Below are 18,685 nucleotides of genomic sequence, written 5' to 3' on the forward strand. Positions count from 1 at the left end.
AAAGAATTCACCCTTCTTAAAATCAATCATAAGTTGGTCTAATTTAGCACGAAAGACCCTATAGGGTATATTTTATTATTTTAGTAATGAATTGACTGATTTGGATCAATTCAATGAACTATTAATATTTAACTATGATGATAATGATCTGAGATTCTCATTGATTGTGATAAGTTAATAGATGAATGCATTATGCATAGATATAGGTATATTATTTTTTATAGGAATAAGAGGTAACAACTTGCTTGAAAAAGGAAGCATAACTCAGCTATCCATTACACATAACACATAACACATTTATATTAGATAGTCAAACAGGTTCAGAACATAGCATCTGCTCCACCAGTTACATGACAAAGATGCCCATGGATTACATAAGGAATATAGCACACCTAAACAACATTAGATTGGAGTTTGTAACTGTCCTCAGAGAACAGTGACAGTTTCCAATCCATGCAACAAAGAGACATAATTGACTTATACAGTCCTATAACCTATATATAAAATATAACATAATCAAAAAAGGTGGCTGATGTCCTATATGACATTCTTCATCATTTGTATGCTCAGCAGGCCACATAGAGTCTGCAACATCCTCTAATATTGACTGACAAGTACCTCAGTCAGATGAGACCTCATCATCAGACAACACAATTATTTCATTACCATCCACCACTTTGTCAATTTCATTCACATCACCGCTGACATGAACATCAACCCTGACCTCCCTATGGATTCCACAAATATCCAAAATATCATCCATGTCTTCATCTGCAGAAGAATGCATGACTTCCACCTCAGAATTTACAGCACTAATGTCTACACCAAAGACATCTAAAGCACCCATCTTTTCATTCTCATGATCAACAGTTGTATTCTTTCCATTCACTACCTTGGAGAGGTGTGCTGAAACAACAATCTTATCATTTTTCTTAGCATTTGCTTCATCAACAGCCACCAACTCAGCATCTTCAACATCTGTGACAACCTGGTCAGCAACAGTTTCATTCAAATTCTGCTTTAAATCACCCAGCACATCATTAACCATATCAGCAGATTGTATGTCAGTCATCTGTGGTTCAGCAACATCACCATCTTCAGCAGCAGACTCAATATCCTGCAACAACTTTCTTCGCAGGCGACGCCCTCCATGTTCAGTGCTGCTGCATTCAGATAGAGCATTGGCTTGCCCTTTCAAACTGGAACTCTGGCCAACTTCAGCTACGGTGTTCTCAATTGTCGGGAAAGGAGGGATGAACTTTTCCTATTACACAGTAGAGTAGAGATGTAAGAAAAATAGAATGTATACATTGGAATTGGAATTAGATAGATTCATTACCTCATCATATAAAATATGGTGATATTAGGTATCCAACTACTACATCATGATATTAAATTGAAATTACAAAACTAACTTATGCAAAGTTATACCTTATTAGGTGTAACTATCACTTCATGCTCATTGAACATGTCAATGATTTCAAGGTCAGTGCAGATCCTCATGACATCAAAGCACTGATCATTACCATACGCCTTCAGACCTTTGTTGCGGACCTTAAACAGCATATCTTGGCCCCCTAGTGCGTCCTCGATCTCCTGAGGATACTCACCATCCGGAATCACTTTGTTTTCCAGCTACGATGAATCAAATAATAAGTCAAAATAACATTTATATTGGGACCAACCATTTATTAATATTACATAGGATCATAGAATGATTTGTATGTTTAATAACAATGAAACGTACATCAATAGTATTCATCAACTCTTCACAAGAAAACCCAGTAAGGTCTTCAACTTCACGGTCATATAGTACAAAGACAGCACTATTCACACCATCATATACCTCGACTTTTATGCGGAATCTGCATATATTATCAAATACAGAATGTTCATACCATCAATAGCAAATGAAATTGAGTATTTAAAACATGCAATAGTGATTATGAAAGAATAGAATGGTGAGAGAATGTTCATTCAAAACATCAACCTGTGAATCATTTGCCCAACAACGCGACAACATTTCAGACATTGATACTTAGAACCATTAATCCTCAGTTGGCTGTAGCACCTGCACGATTTATATGCCCAGTCTCCATCCCTTATTACTCCAACTATAGCAGCATGTACAATAAATACACCTCCCTGCGTATAGGATGGCAATAAAACAGATTATTCGCTTGTCTCAGCCTTACATAATCAAGCACCTATGCACATACATTGGCATTAAAGGGTTAAAGTACAAAGTATATGCATTACAAAATAATTCGTTGTTTACCTCTTTGGTCTCAATCAATTCAGTCAAGGTTTTCTTTGTATGATGGTAAAGCATATCATCCTTCAAATCGACATTAGGATCATTATGCATGATGAACCCAACAGGTCCATTGTACTTGTATCCAAGCACAGACATTCTAAAATCAAAGGAAAATAATTAGGATTGGGTTTGGTAAATGGTATAACTTTTTGAATACACTACATATAATTTAAACCTGTGGGTAAGCTCAGCAACTTCATCAATATCTGGGTTAATATGGACCTTAGAAGCAATGGGAATGCCTTCAATAATAAATTTGTCTACATCAAAATGAAACAATCAGCAGTAGTGTAGATAAATTAAATACAATTATGCAGCAATTATATTTATGGAAGAAGAAGAAGTATGCACATACCGCCGCGGCAGCGATTAACTTTCACAAGTTGTAGAACTACTATAGGCCTCACAGTCCATGTGGATGCAAGGAACTCAGCTATTGGGTTGACAACACTTCCAATCAGGTTGCATTTAATCTTTCCCCTGAAATTGATATAGATAGAACATGGGATGATTATAATCAACATAGTAAGTGTAATGAATAATTTTTCAGAGAAACAGAACCTTGGGTCTTGGAGTTCAATGATTATCATCTTGGTCATCTGCCCATCCTTTATCCACAGCTTTTCTTGCGAAGCAGCAGATATAACACCCACACAATCTACCAGAAACACGTGAACAAAGGTTATTTTAACTCAGTTTAGGTGATATGTAAGACACTGCTGCTGATACATAACTCGAGAAAGTGGTTTTGTCAGGTTAAGGAAGATGACATAAACATACCAATCAGATGAGTGAAATCTTCATTCCTGGCCCGAATTGCTTGTGTATTGTAGAATGACCACCCATGGCGTGGAATGCGAACATCATAGCTTTCGGTGATCTCAGTACATGTGTGGAATATTAGACGAAAGTCATGTGGGGTCAATTTAATGTCATCATTCAGAATGACTTTGAACTTGCTAAACTTGTACACTCTTCCAACTTGTATGTTGCGAAGGATTGGGTGATTACTACACACAGAGCCTTGAATCTTGGTACCCTACAAGTTAAAAAACATCAAATAAAATAGCTAATTAGATAACTTGCAAATTTGGTTCAATGTTAACAGAAAGCTTTATTAGCTAATCAATGTCATGTATTTTGCTCGCACACATTCAACATGCGTCATAATGTATATTAGTTAGAGAATAGATGACTAACAAACATCTGCTTCATATAAAGTAATGTGTGAAAAAAAAAAGCATCAGCTGGCCATGTACCATTCGGTCAATGAGGATCATTTCCACGCAGTATGGCCTTATGGGGAGGATGGACAAAGGAATCCTCCAGACAGCAACAGCACAGACCTTAATAACCAAACGGGGTCCCTGCTCATGAATGGATGTCACATGATCAATGGCTGCCAACTCAGTTTCTATGGTGAACATTGCAATTCAGGACAAAGGGATTTGAAAGGAATAGGGATAAGGATACTGGCACAAGTGTGAGTTGCAGATGAGGCTGGACAAGCTATATATAGAAGAAGAGCATGGGACTTCATTGTAATTTGAATAATAGATTATAGAAACAACTACACCCTCATCAGACCTGCCTCTCCAAAGTCAGAAACGGTCCAGGAGTAGAATCAGATAGGCGCTTACATGAAAAAGTACCTAAAAATCTACTGCAACAGTGGAAAGTAAGCACACAGCTGTTGCTGCAACCAGGATTGCAATTTAAAATTGAACAACTCACATATACTGGGTAGATATAATCATTCTTCACGGCAAAAGGTGCTTCTATGGATATGATTTGGAAGAGATGTGCAAAAGACCTAGATATTTGGGTGGCACCTACTCCAAATTTCGTTGCCAGGGGAAGTAACAACTCTGGCTGGTTCATCCTTGATAACCATTCTATTTATGGGTATGGGTGTGATGATAGTTAATCCTCAATAAGAACCAAGTGAGGATTATTACTCAGAATGAACTTGTTGGATTTTTATCCAGTACACAGATGACAGACTCATGACAATCATCACCAAGTACAGCCGGCAAAGATGTGCTTATAGAGGAAAAGAAAGAAGCAATAGCTGCCAGCAAGATGCATACGACTACCACAAGCAAAAGGTGTTCTATGGATATGATTTGGAAGAGATGTGCAGAAGACCTAGATATTTGGGTGGCACCTACTTCAGATTTCGTTGCCAGAGGAGTAACAATTCTGGTTGGTACAACTTGATAACCATTCTATTTATGGGTAAAAGTGTGATGAGAATTAATCCTCAATAGGAACCAAGTGAGGATTATTATTCACAATGAACTCGTTGCACTCATCACAAAGTACAGCTGGCAAAGATGTGCCTGTTGGGGGAAAAAAGAAGCAATAGCTGCCAGCAAGATGTGAATCGCGTGTGTCACTCTGATAGAAAGGCAGGAAGGGTTAAGGATATATATTTGTTTATATCTAAAAAGTACACAAAATCAGATTAGTCCTTATCTTGTTTCAGTGTTTGAAAAATATATAGCAACAAAAGATATGTGTTGATAAGGGATATAAATAAACGAAAATAACCAAAAGGTAACAATCACAAAAATTGTTTCAATATAAAAACACTCCCAATATTTATTGTTACTATTTTTTTGCAACAAATCTAATAAATTAAATAGGTAACTTTAAATTCAGATATGTGTTTCAACTTATGATATAGCATTTGGAAAACTATCTAATTATCAAAATTAAAACTTTGAAATTTTACTTAGAAGCCACAACCCACAAGCCATCCTACAATATACCTAAAACTAATCTAGAGTTGTAAACAATGACGACTATCTATGCATAACTTCAGCAATTTTATTAAGTTCACTTTGGAGCTGTTTGACTTTCTTAAATGCATATAAAAAATCATTAATATTATGTTGGATGAATATTAAAAAAAAATATAAAATAACCAACTCAAGATGAGAATCAACCAAGATCCTGGATTAATTGTGGAGGACTTTTATAGCATGATAAATATTTATATAATTACCTCTCTTACATTTTATAAACACAGTCCTGGAAAAATAGTAGTAATATTTAATTAATTACTTAGGATAAACAAAACGCAATCCATCCTCTAATTTCAAAAAAATCTGTTCATAATTGTATTGATTTTTTCAAGATCACTTTAGTTAATACTTGATTTTCTTGATTGTATATAAAAATTCTTTAAAGTTATCTTGGATTAATATTAAAACAAAAAATTACCATCTGAAGTGACAATCAACAAAGTTAGCAATGTATATGCAATTGACCTATTTTTCATTCGCGTAAAACCTATATCTCTCTTTCTCCACATCTTCACACCTAAAAAATGAGGTGTGGATAACTAATTATTGGTCAATAAGAGGGACAACATTGTTAACAAATTATAACATTGACCAGCAAGTGCTATTCAAAATGATATATAACTAATTACATGAATTAAAATCCACAACTCACGTTAACCACTACTCTTCTTGAAATATATGGAGAAGGACCACTGTGTAGATCTGAAAAATTAGCAATTGGCAATACATACAGAATTTTTCTTTTTCATTGTAAATTTTCCACAACTGCTATATCCTGGAACTATACTGAAAAAATATAAATAGTATAGTGTGGTGGTAATAGACAATACCAAAACTTTGTGGAACATGTACAACAACAAAAACATAACAGATCTTTTCAACAAAATCAATTCTGAAGAGGAAGCCCAGCAACAAAAGAATTTGAAAGTAAAGCACTGCAAAATAAGCACCAGGATGTGGAGAATCAAATGATCACCTGGGCTCAAAATGAACAGGAATCAAACATCTAGATGGAGGACTACGAACTGGGATGTTGCAAACACAACACATTGTGCACCATAGAAAGGAAACAACATAGATTTCATACATTCTGAGGTGATCAGCTTGGTTAATATATAAGGTGTTCAAACAAAGGATGGTGGGTGCATATATAGTGCAATGAATGTAAGCATCATACAGTAAATGCTACTTCAGGATTTAGTTGGGATATTGACACCTTATGTGAGGGTACACACATAAGTAAATGTATGCATTGATGTCTTGGTGAGAGATGACGGTAGAATATTCATACAACAAAATGGGTAGGTTGGCTGAAGCATTGAATGTGAACAGTGGGCAGAACTTGAGTGGTTGCAAACATTTAGTTACAAAATCACTATATATATAAAACATACACAGTGGGCTACCAAACCATTTGAGGAAACATAATATTTTTTTGAAAGGAAGGAAATATAATATATTAATTAACAATATAAGTAGCTTAAAGTTGATACATCACTTGGAGGATGTTTGAGTCTAAATCATCTCCCATTCAAAACATTACAAATTGCAACAGAGTAGCTGATACTTAAGTCACATGAATACTACATCTTGGACAGTCTTCATTGACTGCAACTAATACAAAAAGGCTCCACTTTGAAATAGGACTGTCCATCTTATCTTAACTAATAATAACTTATACTAACTTATTGGGCTATGATCCTTACTCCTTCTCTATTTTGACAGACCTGAGCTTCATCCTCTTAGCTGGGGTTGATGTACTGCCATCGCTGCCAATACTTTGCACTGAGGAACAAACAGCAGAAACATCTCCAGGAGAAATCTGGTCAAGGGACAGGGCATTTGTTCCTATCTCAGACATATTTGTGGAATCATCACCAACACTTTCAACAGTGGATCCATTAAACACATGTGATCCACCCCTCTTAATCATCTGAACAGAAGCAATTACATTAAAAATAAATATAGAAATAGGCTACCAGACTCAACAGTTAAGATAACTTATGAACACAAGTACCACTGGGCTACTCAAGAGTCTCCTATAGTACCTTGTGAGGAGTTTGTATCTTAGACTCATCCTTGAATGCCTCAATCACAGCTCTGTCAGCACATATTTTCTTAATCTTAAAAGACTCATCAAACTTGGTCCCATGATCAGGAGACTTTTCAACCTTGAATAGTAATTCTGTACCAACAATGGAGCGGATTTCATGCGGATACTCATGTGAATATTTCCCCTGCAAAAATTTAAATCATGACAGCTCTACATATGGTGACTATTCTCAAATGGAAAAATGAAATTGCTTCAGTGGATGTGTACTCACCTTGGATGTCACGACAAGTTCCTTGCATGTTTTGCCCAATAGTTGCTGGGAGTCAGTGTCAAACATAACAAATATGGCAGAATCCCCACCATCATCCACCTCTAATTTGAGCCTGAACCTGCAGATAGGATTTAATATAATACAATACAATTAGTAAAACTCATTATAAAGTAACAGCATAAATACAAAATTATAGAACCTAAGAACAACATCAAATAATAAATGTGTAGAAATGCACTACCTTGGAGTTACAGATAACACAGTCCTGCGGCAACCTCCGCAATAAATCATCCCATCCTCAGTAGTAACTGCCCTGTGGCAGCCGCATGCAGAGTACCACCATTTCTCACCGTCAAGAAGACCACCAATCTGTGCTAAAACAATGAACACTCCATTCTGCATAAAACAAAGGACAGGTTATATATGTCAAAAGGAACATGCCAATGATACTTAATATACATTGAAAATGATAAATAAACTAAACCAATGGGCAGATCAGTTAGAAGAAACCTCCTCCGTCTCATTAAGATCTTTGATGCCCTTCCTAGGATATAGAGTTAGAAACTCCTCCTCCAAAGTGATGACATGAACATCTTCATCATCATCATCATCATCAATCAACATAGCTAACGGCATATCAGCCTCAATGCCATGGAGTGCCAATCTTGTAATTACATATATACAGAATAAAACCAAAACAATTAACTCAAATTATCATGTCATGATTACAATCAAATAACACAACTACTTAAGTTGTGTCAATTTATATAATTAGATTGTAGTAAATAAGACTGTGCTAAACAGTGAAAGTGTCCCAAATTAAATAAGCATATATATGTATTATGTTTAGTTTGAGTCCACTCACCCATTACGGAAAGAGACAGCTTCAGCTATCGGAGGGTTCCAAAGAATCAAAGAAGCGTTCATAACATTCTGGATTACAACACTACCTACTCAAGAAATGAAAGATCAAACCAATTGTAAGTTGAAGCCCAATCAAGGCACGAAATTCTAGAATAAAAATTGCTAAATAACATACCCTTGAAGGTCTTTATCTTGGCAAATTGAACAACAACAACAGGCATATGACTACCATCGGTTGCAACATATTGTTTAACAATGTCGACATAGTTTCCAAACAAAGCACAGTTAATCTTGCCTCTGCCAAATATTTATACAAATAACTGTACTCAGAACCAAATAATGATCCCCATTTTGACACTACGAATCTAATGGACCTTAAGTATATTAAATACAATCAACTAAATAGAAGATGAACCTACTTGTCATCCGTAATCTCAAGCTCAATCATCCTCGTTACGTGGTCAGCTTTGGTGTATTTCTTCTCCCTTGAAACGCTTGTAACTAATCCAATTATGTCTACCAGCCAATTATTCATGCAAATGAGACAATCACAATCGTCAACAATTCAGCCATAAATCAATAGAAGAAAAATTAATTGTTCCGGATTATTACAAAAATAATCAACATACCAATTAGATAGTCCGAATCACCACCAGTAGATAAAATTTCAGCAGTGTTCTTGAAGTTGAATACATTCTTTGGTATCGCAGTATCCTCTTCCAAAATAACCTTTGTTTTTTCATTGAAGATGATCTTACACTCATGCTCAGAACCCATGTAATTGCCATTGTTGGTGACAACTAAGAAGTACGATATTCTGTACACCTTGCCCTCCTGAAGCTCAGCCTTGAACTTGGATATATTTTGCTTGCGAGCAATTGCCTCAATTTTTTGTCCCTGCCATAATAAACCAACTAAAAATCAGAAAATGGGTCTAATACTAATGAAGAATAAACAAAGAAATGCAGAGAACATAAAAGTGGTAGCAAAATCTGAACCTCAGCATCAATAAGAATAACATTAAGAGCATATGAACTCATTAGTTGGTTCACAGGATAAACTTCCCACATCCGTAAGACCCAAGTCTTAATTCTGAGAAATTTTTTTCCTGCAGAAACACTCCTTATGGGAGTAATATTCCCACTCATAACTACCACTCAAGAGCAAAACTAAGGAGTTGCAGTAACTAAAATTGGTAGAAGCAGTGTATGAAAATCAAATTGCCTGTTTGGTGTATTTATACAAAGGAGTTGGGTAGTGGAATGCTTGGAAGTCAATTCAACCAACAAATCAAACAGCTGGATGTGAGTAAGCCTAACTTAGATTAGATTATATGTTTAAGGTAATATGAAAACAATATATTGAGACTGATTCAGACACTCACTATATGCATATGGGTATCAACAAATCATACAGCTGTAACTGAGTAGAAATCAATTGGATGAGATAATAGGTGAGATAGGTGAGACGCAGTAAAAGGAAAAAGTGGTTACACTGATTCAGACCTGTGACTGTTGGCGTAGACCCAATATTGCACTTCTAGGGTTCAGGCAAGGAGAACAACCAAGAGCCAGCTAAGGAGCATCAAGGGCTGTGTGATAGATCGCCGCTCTACCCCTTCTAGAGTTCAGGTGGCCAATTTCAGATGATGAAGACCTGAAGCTGTCAAGGATTATGACCATACGGGAAAACGTAGCTGCGTAGCAACACGTAGATAGGCGGTGGGTTTCAAATTCGCAAACTTTTGAATTAACTCTAGCTTAACCCGAAACTCTGCTTAACTTGTCTTTGTTCTTGGTCGTGAGTTGATGATCGTTCAAGAAACCAAAAAAATCTTCAAAAAGCATCCATTTTTGGGGTTTTTATTGTAAGTTCATGTGAATTGCTAACATGGGTAGGTGCTGATTTTGTGTTTTCATGTGAACCAAGGTAGGCGGTGGGTTGGCAGTGACGGCCAAGGGCTCCGTGTAATGTTCACCAAATAAATGAGATTTTCTTTTACCCTATGGATAAATAAAAAAGGCTACTAACTGAGGGGCCCAGCAACATGAAATGTGACCAAAAAAAAAAGGCACTGATGAACAGTAAAATGGAGTTGAGCTTTTTTAAGTAGTAGATTATCAAAGATACGCTTGGTGTGTTAGTGCAAACCACATCAAGGAATTCAAAGTATCCTGAAGGGAATTCGCCGGTTTTCTCACTTGCATCCAATACACAGTAATTGGTGGGGGCGAATTGAACCTAAAGGTTAGTGCTTATGCACGCTTTGAATCTTCAAGTGCTTCCGTCGTCAACATCTTCATCAATCCAAGTGTTGCAGCATCTTCCCCAACAGATTATTTCCCAACAATGATTGCCATATAATGTGAAGGATTAGTGCGACAGGGCTGTTGGTGAGGCTAGCCTGTGTCTTTAATGTGTGAATATTGCATTTGTGTAGGGCTATGTTTATACTGCAGGCATATCTGTGAGATTACTGTAACAAGATAACAATTTGAGAGGGCATTATGTAGGAATCAGTTATGCAGATTGAGAAATTTGAAACTAATATGTTTGTGCAAAGCTTGGTCCGCGCAAGGGGGTGCTGTACAAAGTGCATTCATTGGTCAATGGTGATTAAAACATTGTCATGTGTATATATTAGAATTGAGAAAGGTTGGACGGCTTGCTACTGCGTGATCAACAGGGGTCAAGCATTTTTCATTTGTCTTAGGAAGGTTTTAGTGTAACTTTATTTCTCCTAATTTAATCTTCTCATAAGGTCATTTTGGAATTCTAAATGTAGAATTATAAAGACAACAAAAAAATTCTCTCTAGATGGACGGTTAATAAGGAAAATAGTAGTGTTTTAAATTGAGGTGTTATGTATTGGTTATGAATTACTCTTCAATAAAAGGAGTAGTGTAGTTCAGGTTCCCTGTAGTACGAATGTCCTGCACGATGCTAGGACAATAGGTTCGAAAAACGCTTAACAGTAAAAACATAACTTAAGCCAGAAACAACAAAACACAAGAATTGTTAACCCAGTTCAGTGAAAAACTTTCACCTACGTCTGGAGGGTTTGCACCCAAAGAAAGGAAATCCACTATCTCAAGATTCTGGAATTACAGACACTCATGAACACAACAATTCATAGTTCACTTCCTAATCTACCAGTGTATTTCTACTTAGAATCTCAACCTAAGTATGAGAGCCCTTCTCACTTTCTTTCAATCACTGCCACAGTGATTGGTGAATACAACGAACAATCAGAGTTTGAATGTAATCAAACACACAGAGCCCTTCTTTGCTTTATAGAATCAGTGAGCAAAGAGGATTCACAACTAATAAAGGACAAAGCACAAACACAAATCCTAAAACACTTGGTCTCTCTCTTTTAGCTTCCGTAATCTTCAAGTTTTAGGTCTTCATCCTTTTATAGACTTCAGCAGCGGTAGCATGGGCTCTAGGGTTAACATGGGCTGAAGAAACAGATTGCAGCAACAGCAATTCAAAACGCAATCTTGATAGATTCGGTTTACATATTACACAAGTAAAGATAGAAATCAATCTTTTAACAAAGATTGTTTCAACAAATAACAACCCATAATTAAAACCCTTCTGAAATAGCTACTTGCTCCTCAAGTAACTAAAAAACATATCTTTAGTAAATCTTCAGAGGGCCCACAACAAAAACTCAAGCTAAGGACTGATGCCCTAGCTACACGGATTTAGATGCCACGACATCTGCCTCGACAATCGGTTGTTTTGACAAAATGCAAGACAACATGTACCAACAATCTCCCCCCCTTTGTCAAATTTTGACTAAAACAACACACAACTAGAGAGGATAAAAATAGAGAATCAATTCTCCCCCTTAAGCATAGCTCCCCCTCAAATGATGCATCCATACCAACAACTAGCATAGTCAGAACATTACACTTAGCAGCAAAAACACACAAACAGAAGTACTATCAATCATTAGCATATGAAGACTTCACAGTAGAGTAGCTATAATAGATCAACTCGAAATCCAACATACCAGAAAACACTATCAGAAGTTACTTGCACATAAAACTAAGCTAGCCACATAAAACCAGAAGATGCAACTTGAATCAATCATAGCCATTGTCTTGAACTTGTCTTCAAATTAAACCAGACCAAAGCTAACACTAGCAGAACACACATAGTCTTCACAGAATCAACTCCACAGTAGTAACTTAGGTCTTCATAGCAGTAGCACAAAATATTACAGACCATAGCAGATAGAATCTTCAAACTGCAAACTACTCTCCCTTTTTAGCACAAATTTGGCAAAGAGACACAAATACATCCAAAACAAAAAGAAAATATCATAAGAACATAGCAAACTAGTCTTCAGAACTGGAATCCTCTCCAGACTCTTCTGTACTTTCCTCTGCATTCTCTTCAGATCCTTCCTCCTCTTCGTTGCTCTCATCTTGAGCAGCTGTAGCAGCAGCACTGTGCTCACCACCTTTGCGTTCTCCTTCTTGTAGCTTGAGTAGCAAAGCATCAACCTTAAGCTTCCTGGCAGTGCTCACCCTGATTGTCTCCTGTAAAGCCTTGGAGACTTCCTATAATTCAGAAATTATGGCCTGAGTGCCAGATTCAGTCACAGGAGGGGCAGATGTCCTACAGCTGGTTGGCATGGCAATGTCTAGGGCATGAGGCTCCATAAACAAACTTTGATCCAAGGTGATTGGAACTCCACGAGACATAGCCACTTCATCAGCCCTGAGAATCTGAGGATGCTGGTTGAGAATGATCTCAGTGAGAAGTGAAGGAAATGAAATAGGCAGCTTCACAGCACAAGTATCAGAATGCTTCAATGTCTGCTCAAACACAAAAGTTCCAAAATCAAAAGCTATTGACTTGCCAATCCTATAGATCAATTTGGCAAGAGATGCAGAAACACCAGAGGTATGTTGTGTAGGAACCCAATTCACAGCACCAATCATGTTAAGGATTGCATACTTCACAGTAAGATGTCCAGTGGACAACAACTTCTTGCTGGGCCAATTCTTCACATAACCAGCAATAAGTTCCTTGGCAACATCATCCATGGAGACTTCCTCATCAGCAAATTCAATAGCACTTATTCCAAGTGCCTGATTTATCACAGCAGGTGAGAACACAACACATTCAGCCCTCACAAAAACCTTCCTGAATTCATCACTCTCAGGAAGTCCAACATCCACAGAGAGATTCACCAAGAACTCTCTCACAAGCTTCTCATAGCACCTTCCAACATTCTGAATTGTCTTCATCAGACCAGCCTTCTCAATAAGAGCAATAACATCCTTACATTCAAGAACATCATGAAGGTGTGAAAAAACGACTAGAAGGGGGGGGGGGTTGAATAGCGTTTTCAATATAAAAACTTTCCCCTTAAGATTTAAAGTAAATCTTTTCGGTTTCTCTACGATAGATGGTGCAGCGGATAAAGATAGAGAGAAGAGAGAAGCACACAAGTATTTTATCCTGGTTCACTTGATAAATCCCTCAAGCTAATCCAGTCCACCCGTTAAGGTGATTTCTTCCTTCTTAGAATGAAGGCAATCCACTAATCAGATAATTGTTACAACTGCACTTGAAACCTACAAGTGACTAACAATACACTGACTTAGCTCACACTAAGATTCACTCTCTTAGTCTTCTCTAGGATCCGATCAACCTTGATCTCCTAAAGGAATCACCACTAAGATTCACTCTCTTAGTCTTCTTAAGGATACTGACCTACCCGGTCCCTTAAGGAAAATCAAACAACTGTTTGAGGTTGGTGTTTACAAAGGTTTGCTTCTAAATAAGCTGAGTGTAAACTAAATAAGAACAGATGAAGAAAGTAGAAGCTTGAATCTTTTCTTGTATTGCAGCTCTTGATCTCTCTCTCTTAGCTTTCTTCTTTTTCTTCAGCCTTTTATAGTCCAAGGTGCAAAGGATATTTCTGTTGAGAGAATATGACCGTTGGAGGGCATTTCTGGAACTTCCAGAACCTGCTGTGGCTGAACCTTGGTAGGTAGGCTTTTTAGAATAGTACACTGCTCTTGTACTTCTTGATAGAGACATTTGCCTTTAACCAATGACTTCTGATCAGAGGAATACTTCGTGTTGGAACTTGTGAAGCTTGGTGATCAGAGTCAGAGGGATGCTTGGATCCTCTGACCTTCGTAACTTCTGCTTCTGGACCTTCAGAGCTTCTGGACCTTCAGAGCCTCTGGTCCCTCAGAGCTTCTGGTCTTCAGATCTTCTGATCCTCTGATCCTCAGATCCTCTGATCTTCAGATCTTCTGATCTTCAGATCCTCTGATCCTCAGATCCTCTGATCTTTAGATCTTCTGATCTTCAGAACTTCTGACGAATATATCTTCTGGTGTCAGAATCAGAACCTGTTTGTCAAAACACTCAAGACAAACATTAGAGTATCATAGTTGTTCATCCACAAATAAATACTTGTTATCATCAAAACATAGAGTTGTACCACATGACCAAATCTTGATCTTACACATCAGAACCAACTTCTCTTTCCTTGGCCATTCTTCTCTTGCAAACAAACTTCCACTTCTGAACATTATCTTCTAAATGAAAAGACACTCTATCAATGGGAACAACAGGAACATTTTGAGGAATACGCTTACCAGAAAACTTCTTTTTCTCAGAGGGTCGAATGTCCTGGACATCGGCTTCAGCATCTGACTCAGATTCTTCAACATCAATTGGAATCTTCCTTTTCTTCTTCTCACTTGGAGTCCTTACAGCCTTTTGCTTTCCCTTATCCTTCACACTTGCTTGTCTAGATTTGTAGGTTACAGGAGATGACTTGGATCTCTTTGGTGGCGTAGGAGTGACTTCTGGAGTAGAGACCCTTCTTTTTCTTTTCATTCTGGCAGCAACGCTATCAGGAATGGACTTAACCAAGGGCTCATCATCAGAATCATCATCAGAGATGTCCTGAACAGGGGCTGGAGCCTGGGTTGGCTCTGCAGAATTGGTATCCTCAAAATTGCCATTCTTTGGATCAACATCCTTTGAAGATGATGATACAGAGATATCAGGTTGAGTAGCATCGCCTGAATCTTCATGAGAAGTAGAATCCTTTCCAGGATTTTCTTTGGCAGAAATTTCCTTAGACCCAGATGTCTCAACATCAGGCACAACATCAGGAGGCAATTTCGCAAGAGATTTTTCAGTATCGATTTCCTCTTCATCAGTAACATCCTCACAGAGAGGAACATTGGTGGGTTCTTTGTTCTGAACCTTGGACATGTATGTCTTTCTTGCTGGGTATCTTGTCTTCGTCTTCCTAGGAGCCTTCTTTGACACAGTAGATGGTTGGGAAGAACTACTCTTCAAACCCATGCATTTCACTCCTTTAGCAGTTCTTTCAATCTTTTCCTTGACAGAGTCATTCTTTCCTGAACTTTGAGACATGATGAAATGAGAGCACACGCAAACAGAGCACAGAACAATGAAGAAGAATTGAAAATGAGAGATAATGAGTCTTGATGAAAGTAGATGAACAAGCGGTTGAGTGAACACAATTTTCCCGTTGGAAGTAGTTATAGGGCAAGTAAACCATAAAGAAACCTTCTCTTTGCTGATGTCACAACGACAGTTGATGATGACAAAAAATAAACTAGCCGTTGACACAGAAGGGCACGCTAATTGTTATGCATCAAAAAGACAAATCCCTAGATTTCCTCTTAATTTCTCAAAAGTAATTGCATCAAGGGGTTTTGTGAAAATATCAGCCAACTGCTTGTCAGTTGTAACATGCTCCAAATTGACAATTTTATCCTCCACCAAATCTCTAATAAAATGATGTCTAATATCAATATGCTTGGTTCTGCTATGCTGTATGGGATTCTTGGAAACATTGATTGCACTGAGATTGTCGCAGTACAATGTCATGACATCCTGTTCAACATCATACTCTTTCACCATTTGCTTCATCCACATGAATTGAGTACAACTACTTCCTGCTGCAATATACTCTGCTTCAGCTGTAGACAATGAGACACAATTCTGCTTCTTGCTAAACCATGAAATCAAAATATTCCCCAAGAAGAAACATCCACCAGATGTGCTCTTTCTATCATCTGCACTACCTGCACAATCTGCATCACAGAATCCAACTAAAGAAGAATTTGTATCATGAGTATAGAGAATACCATAGTCACTTGTGCCATTGATGTACTTGATAATCTTTCTGACCTGTAGCAGATGACTAGCCTTAGGAGCTTCTTGATATCTTGCACATACACCAACAGCAAAGGTGATGTCTGGTCTGCTAGCAGTAAGGTATAACAGGCTTCCAATCATACTTCTATAGAGACTTTGATCAACATCTTCTCCTTGCTCATCCTTGGACGGTTTGATGTGTGTAGCAGCAGGAGTTCTCTTGTGACCAGCCTTTTCAAGGCCAAACTTCTTGACTAAGCCTTTAGCATACTTACTCTGTGATATGAACATAGAATCCTCCATTTGCTTGACTTGTAGCCCTAGATAATAATTCAATTCACCAACGAAGCTCATCTCAAATTCAGATTTCATTTGTCGGACGAAATGCTCCACCATTGAGTTCGACATTCCTCCAAAAACAATGTCATCCACATAAATCTGTGCTATCATGAGCTTACCTTTGTCATTCTTCACAAACAGAGTTTTATCAATTCCACCCTTACTGTAACCATTGCTTACAAGGAATTCAGTTAACCTTTCATACCAAGCCCTAGGTGCTTGCTTCAACCCATACAAGGCTTTCCTCAACTTGTACACATGATCTGGATGATGTGGATCTGTAAATTCTTTAGGTTGTTCAACATAAACTTCTTCACTCAAATAGACATTCAATAAAGCACTCTTCACATCCATCTGATAAAGTCTGAACTTCAATAGACAAGCAACACCTAACAAGAGTCTTATAGATTCCAGTCTAGCTATTGGAGAAAAAGTCTCATCAAAATCAACCCCTTCTATCTGAGTATATCCTTGAGCAACTAGACTTGCTTTATTCCTTGTGACTGTTCCAGTTTCATCTGATTTTTTCTTGAAGATCCACTTGGTGCCTATGATGTTAACTTCTTCAGGCCTAGGCACTAACTCCCACACTTCATTTCTCCTGAACTGCTCTAGCTCCTCTTGCATAGCATTTATCCACTATTCATCAGTGAGAGCTTCATTGACATTCTTGGGTTCTATCTTAGAGATGAAACAACTGTGAACAATCATACTTCTGGATCTGGTAGTCACCCCTTCTTGAAGATTACCAATAATGTTTTCTTGAGGATGATTCTTCTGAACCCTGATTGATGGAGCTTTGTTTGATGGGATGTCTTTGTCTTCCTTTTCATCAGCACTTGTCTCTGAATCATTGACGAAGGCGGTTGCTGGAGCATCGGCCGGAACATCAGCACCATCATCATCTTCATTCAAAACTGCTTCTTCCTTCTTGCTTGGTTCATCATCCACAGTCACATTCACATATTCCATCACGGTCCTTGTGCGAGAATTAAAAACTCTGTAAGCTTTGCTGTTCATATAATACCCCATGAAAATCCCTTCATCACTTCTTGGATCAAGCTTCCTCCTAGGATCACGATCTGCAAGGATATAACATTTACTTCCAAATATATGAAAGTATTTTACAGAAGGCTTTCTACCTTTCCATAGCTCATACTGTGTAGAAGATGTCTCTGCCCTGATGGTGACTCTGTTGTGTATGTAACAGGCAGTACTCATAGCTTCAGCCCAGAACTGGTGTGGAATCTTCTTAGCATGTAACATTACTCTAGCTGATTCCTGGAGAGTTCTATTTTTTCTTTCAACAATTCCATTCTGATGTGGAGTGATGGGGGCAGAAAACTCATGGCTAATACCTTCTGTTCCACAGAACTCCAAGAATTTTGAATTCTCAAACTCTCTTCCATGATCACTTCTGATTCTCACAATCACACAGTCCTTCTCATTCTGAAGTCTCAAACATAGGTTCTTGAATATTTCAAAAGTCTCTGATTTTTCTCTCATAAGTTCAACCCATGTATACCTTGAAAAGTCATCTACACAGACAAACACATACATTTTTCCTCCCAAGCTTTCAACCTGCATGGGCCCCATGAGATCCATGTGAAGCAATTCCAGAACCTTTGTCGTGGTCTGATGCTGGAGCATCTTGTGTGGCACTTTCGTTTGCTTACCAATCTGACATTCTCCACATAGCTTTCCTTCTCCCAAGCTCAAACTGGGCAATCCTCTTATTGCTTCATCAGCAATAACCTTTTGCATGCTCCTGTAGTTGAGATGTCCTAGTCTTTGATGCCATACATTCACCTCATCTTCTTTGGTTAACAAACATCTAGAAACATGAGCTTTTT

The 18,685-nt window shown here is 37.7% G+C and overlaps 3 protein-coding genes across 6 annotated transcripts; all 3 read right to left on the bottom strand.

Annotated features, from left to right (window-relative positions):
• Nucleotides 1-254: 254 nt before the first annotated feature.
• On the bottom strand, nucleotides 255-6,227 carry LOC130720910 (uncharacterized). 3 transcript variants are annotated; one of them, XM_057571615.1, is made up of 11 exons: nucleotides 6,104-6,227; nucleotides 4,052-4,717; nucleotides 3,577-3,977; nucleotides 3,098-3,356; nucleotides 2,673-2,975; nucleotides 2,493-2,577; nucleotides 2,279-2,414; nucleotides 1,991-2,145; nucleotides 1,748-1,865; nucleotides 1,432-1,635; nucleotides 255-1,264 (listed from the first exon to the last, which is right to left on the bottom strand). In XM_057571615.1, the coding sequence occupies exons 3-11, from the start codon at nucleotides 3,742-3,744 to the stop codon at nucleotides 620-622; spliced, it is 2,073 nt and encodes a 690-aa protein (XP_057427598.1). In that variant the 5' UTR covers nucleotides 3,745-3,977; nucleotides 4,052-4,717; nucleotides 6,104-6,227; the 3' UTR covers nucleotides 255-619. The 3 variants fall into 3 exon arrangements, with proteins under 3 accessions (XP_057427598.1, XP_057427599.1, XP_057427597.1); XM_057571616.1 differs by having other exon boundaries at nucleotides 2,673-2,797; nucleotides 2,879-2,975; nucleotides 3,577-4,717; nucleotides 6,104-6,225; XM_057571614.1 differs by having other exon boundaries at nucleotides 3,577-4,717.
• Nucleotides 6,228-6,573: 346 nt separating this feature from the next.
• LOC130721389 (replication protein A 70 kDa DNA-binding subunit C-like) lies at nucleotides 6,574-10,267 on the bottom strand. 2 transcript variants are annotated; one of them, XM_057572184.1, is made up of 10 exons: nucleotides 9,821-10,267; nucleotides 8,945-9,212; nucleotides 8,735-8,831; nucleotides 8,491-8,612; nucleotides 8,317-8,401; nucleotides 7,962-8,115; nucleotides 7,693-7,847; nucleotides 7,452-7,569; nucleotides 7,176-7,364; nucleotides 6,574-7,060 (listed from the first exon to the last, which is right to left on the bottom strand). In XM_057572184.1, the coding sequence occupies exons 2-10, from the start codon at nucleotides 9,090-9,092 to the stop codon at nucleotides 6,830-6,832; spliced, it is 1,299 nt and encodes a 432-aa protein (XP_057428167.1). In that variant the 5' UTR covers nucleotides 9,093-9,212; nucleotides 9,821-10,267; the 3' UTR covers nucleotides 6,574-6,829. The 2 variants fall into 2 exon arrangements, with proteins under 2 accessions (XP_057428167.1, XP_057428166.1); XM_057572183.1 differs by lacking the exon at nucleotides 9,821-10,267 and adding an exon at nucleotides 9,314-9,527.
• A 2,397-nt stretch (nucleotides 10,268-12,664) lies between these two features.
• On the bottom strand, nucleotides 12,665-15,671 carry LOC130719518 (uncharacterized). The gene is made up of 4 exons (XM_057570140.1): nucleotides 15,383-15,671; nucleotides 14,991-15,292; nucleotides 13,557-13,615; nucleotides 12,665-12,842 (listed from the first exon to the last, which is right to left on the bottom strand). Exons 1-4 carry the CDS (start codon nucleotides 15,669-15,671, stop codon nucleotides 12,665-12,667), a joined length of 828 nt encoding a protein of 275 aa, XP_057426123.1.
• Nucleotides 15,672-18,685: the final 3,014 nt, after the last annotated feature.

The sequence above is a fragment of the Lotus japonicus genome, chromosome 5 (assembly GCF_012489685.1).
Source record: "Lotus japonicus ecotype B-129 chromosome 5, LjGifu_v1.2".
NCBI lineage: Eukaryota > Viridiplantae > Streptophyta > Magnoliopsida > Fabales > Fabaceae > Lotus > Lotus japonicus.

Bases quoted from the DNA above. Each gene is read 5' to 3' on its own strand.
- LOC130720910 (XM_057571615.1), bottom strand. From the start codon at position 3,744: ATGTTCACCATAGAAACTGAGTTGGCAGCCATTGATCATGTGACATCC. The intron at 2,146-2,278 runs GTAAACAACGAA...TCCTATACGCAG, and splicing joins AATTGATTGAGACCAAAGAG to GGAGGTGTATTTATTGTACA. The intron at 1,866-1,990 runs GTTGATGTTTTG...TAATATATGCAG, and splicing joins GTTGGGCAAATGATTCACAG to ATTCCGCATAAAAGTCGAGG.
- LOC130721389 (XM_057572183.1), bottom strand. From the start codon at position 9,463: ATGAGTGGGAATATTACTCCCATAAGGAGTGTTTCTGCAGGAAAAAAA. The intron at 8,832-8,944 runs GTATGTTGATTA...ATTGGCTGGTAG, and splicing joins TGATTCGGACTATCTAATTG to ACATAATTGGATTAGTTACA. The intron at 8,116-8,316 runs GTGAGTGGACTC...TGTAATTACAAG, and splicing joins GCTGTCTCTTTCCGTAATGG to ATTGGCACTCCATGGCATTG.
- LOC130719518 (XM_057570140.1), bottom strand. From the start codon at position 15,671: ATGGGTTTGAAGAGTAGTTCTTCCCAACCATCTACTGTGTCAAAGAAG. The intron at 15,293-15,382 runs GCGATGCTACTC...CCAATTCTGCAG, and splicing joins TACTTCTCATGAAGATTCAG to AGCCAACCCAGGCTCCAGCC. The intron at 12,843-13,556 runs GTGCTATGAGAA...GAGCACTGCCAG, and splicing joins ACAATTCAGAATGTTGGAAG to GAAGCTTAAGGTTGATGCTT.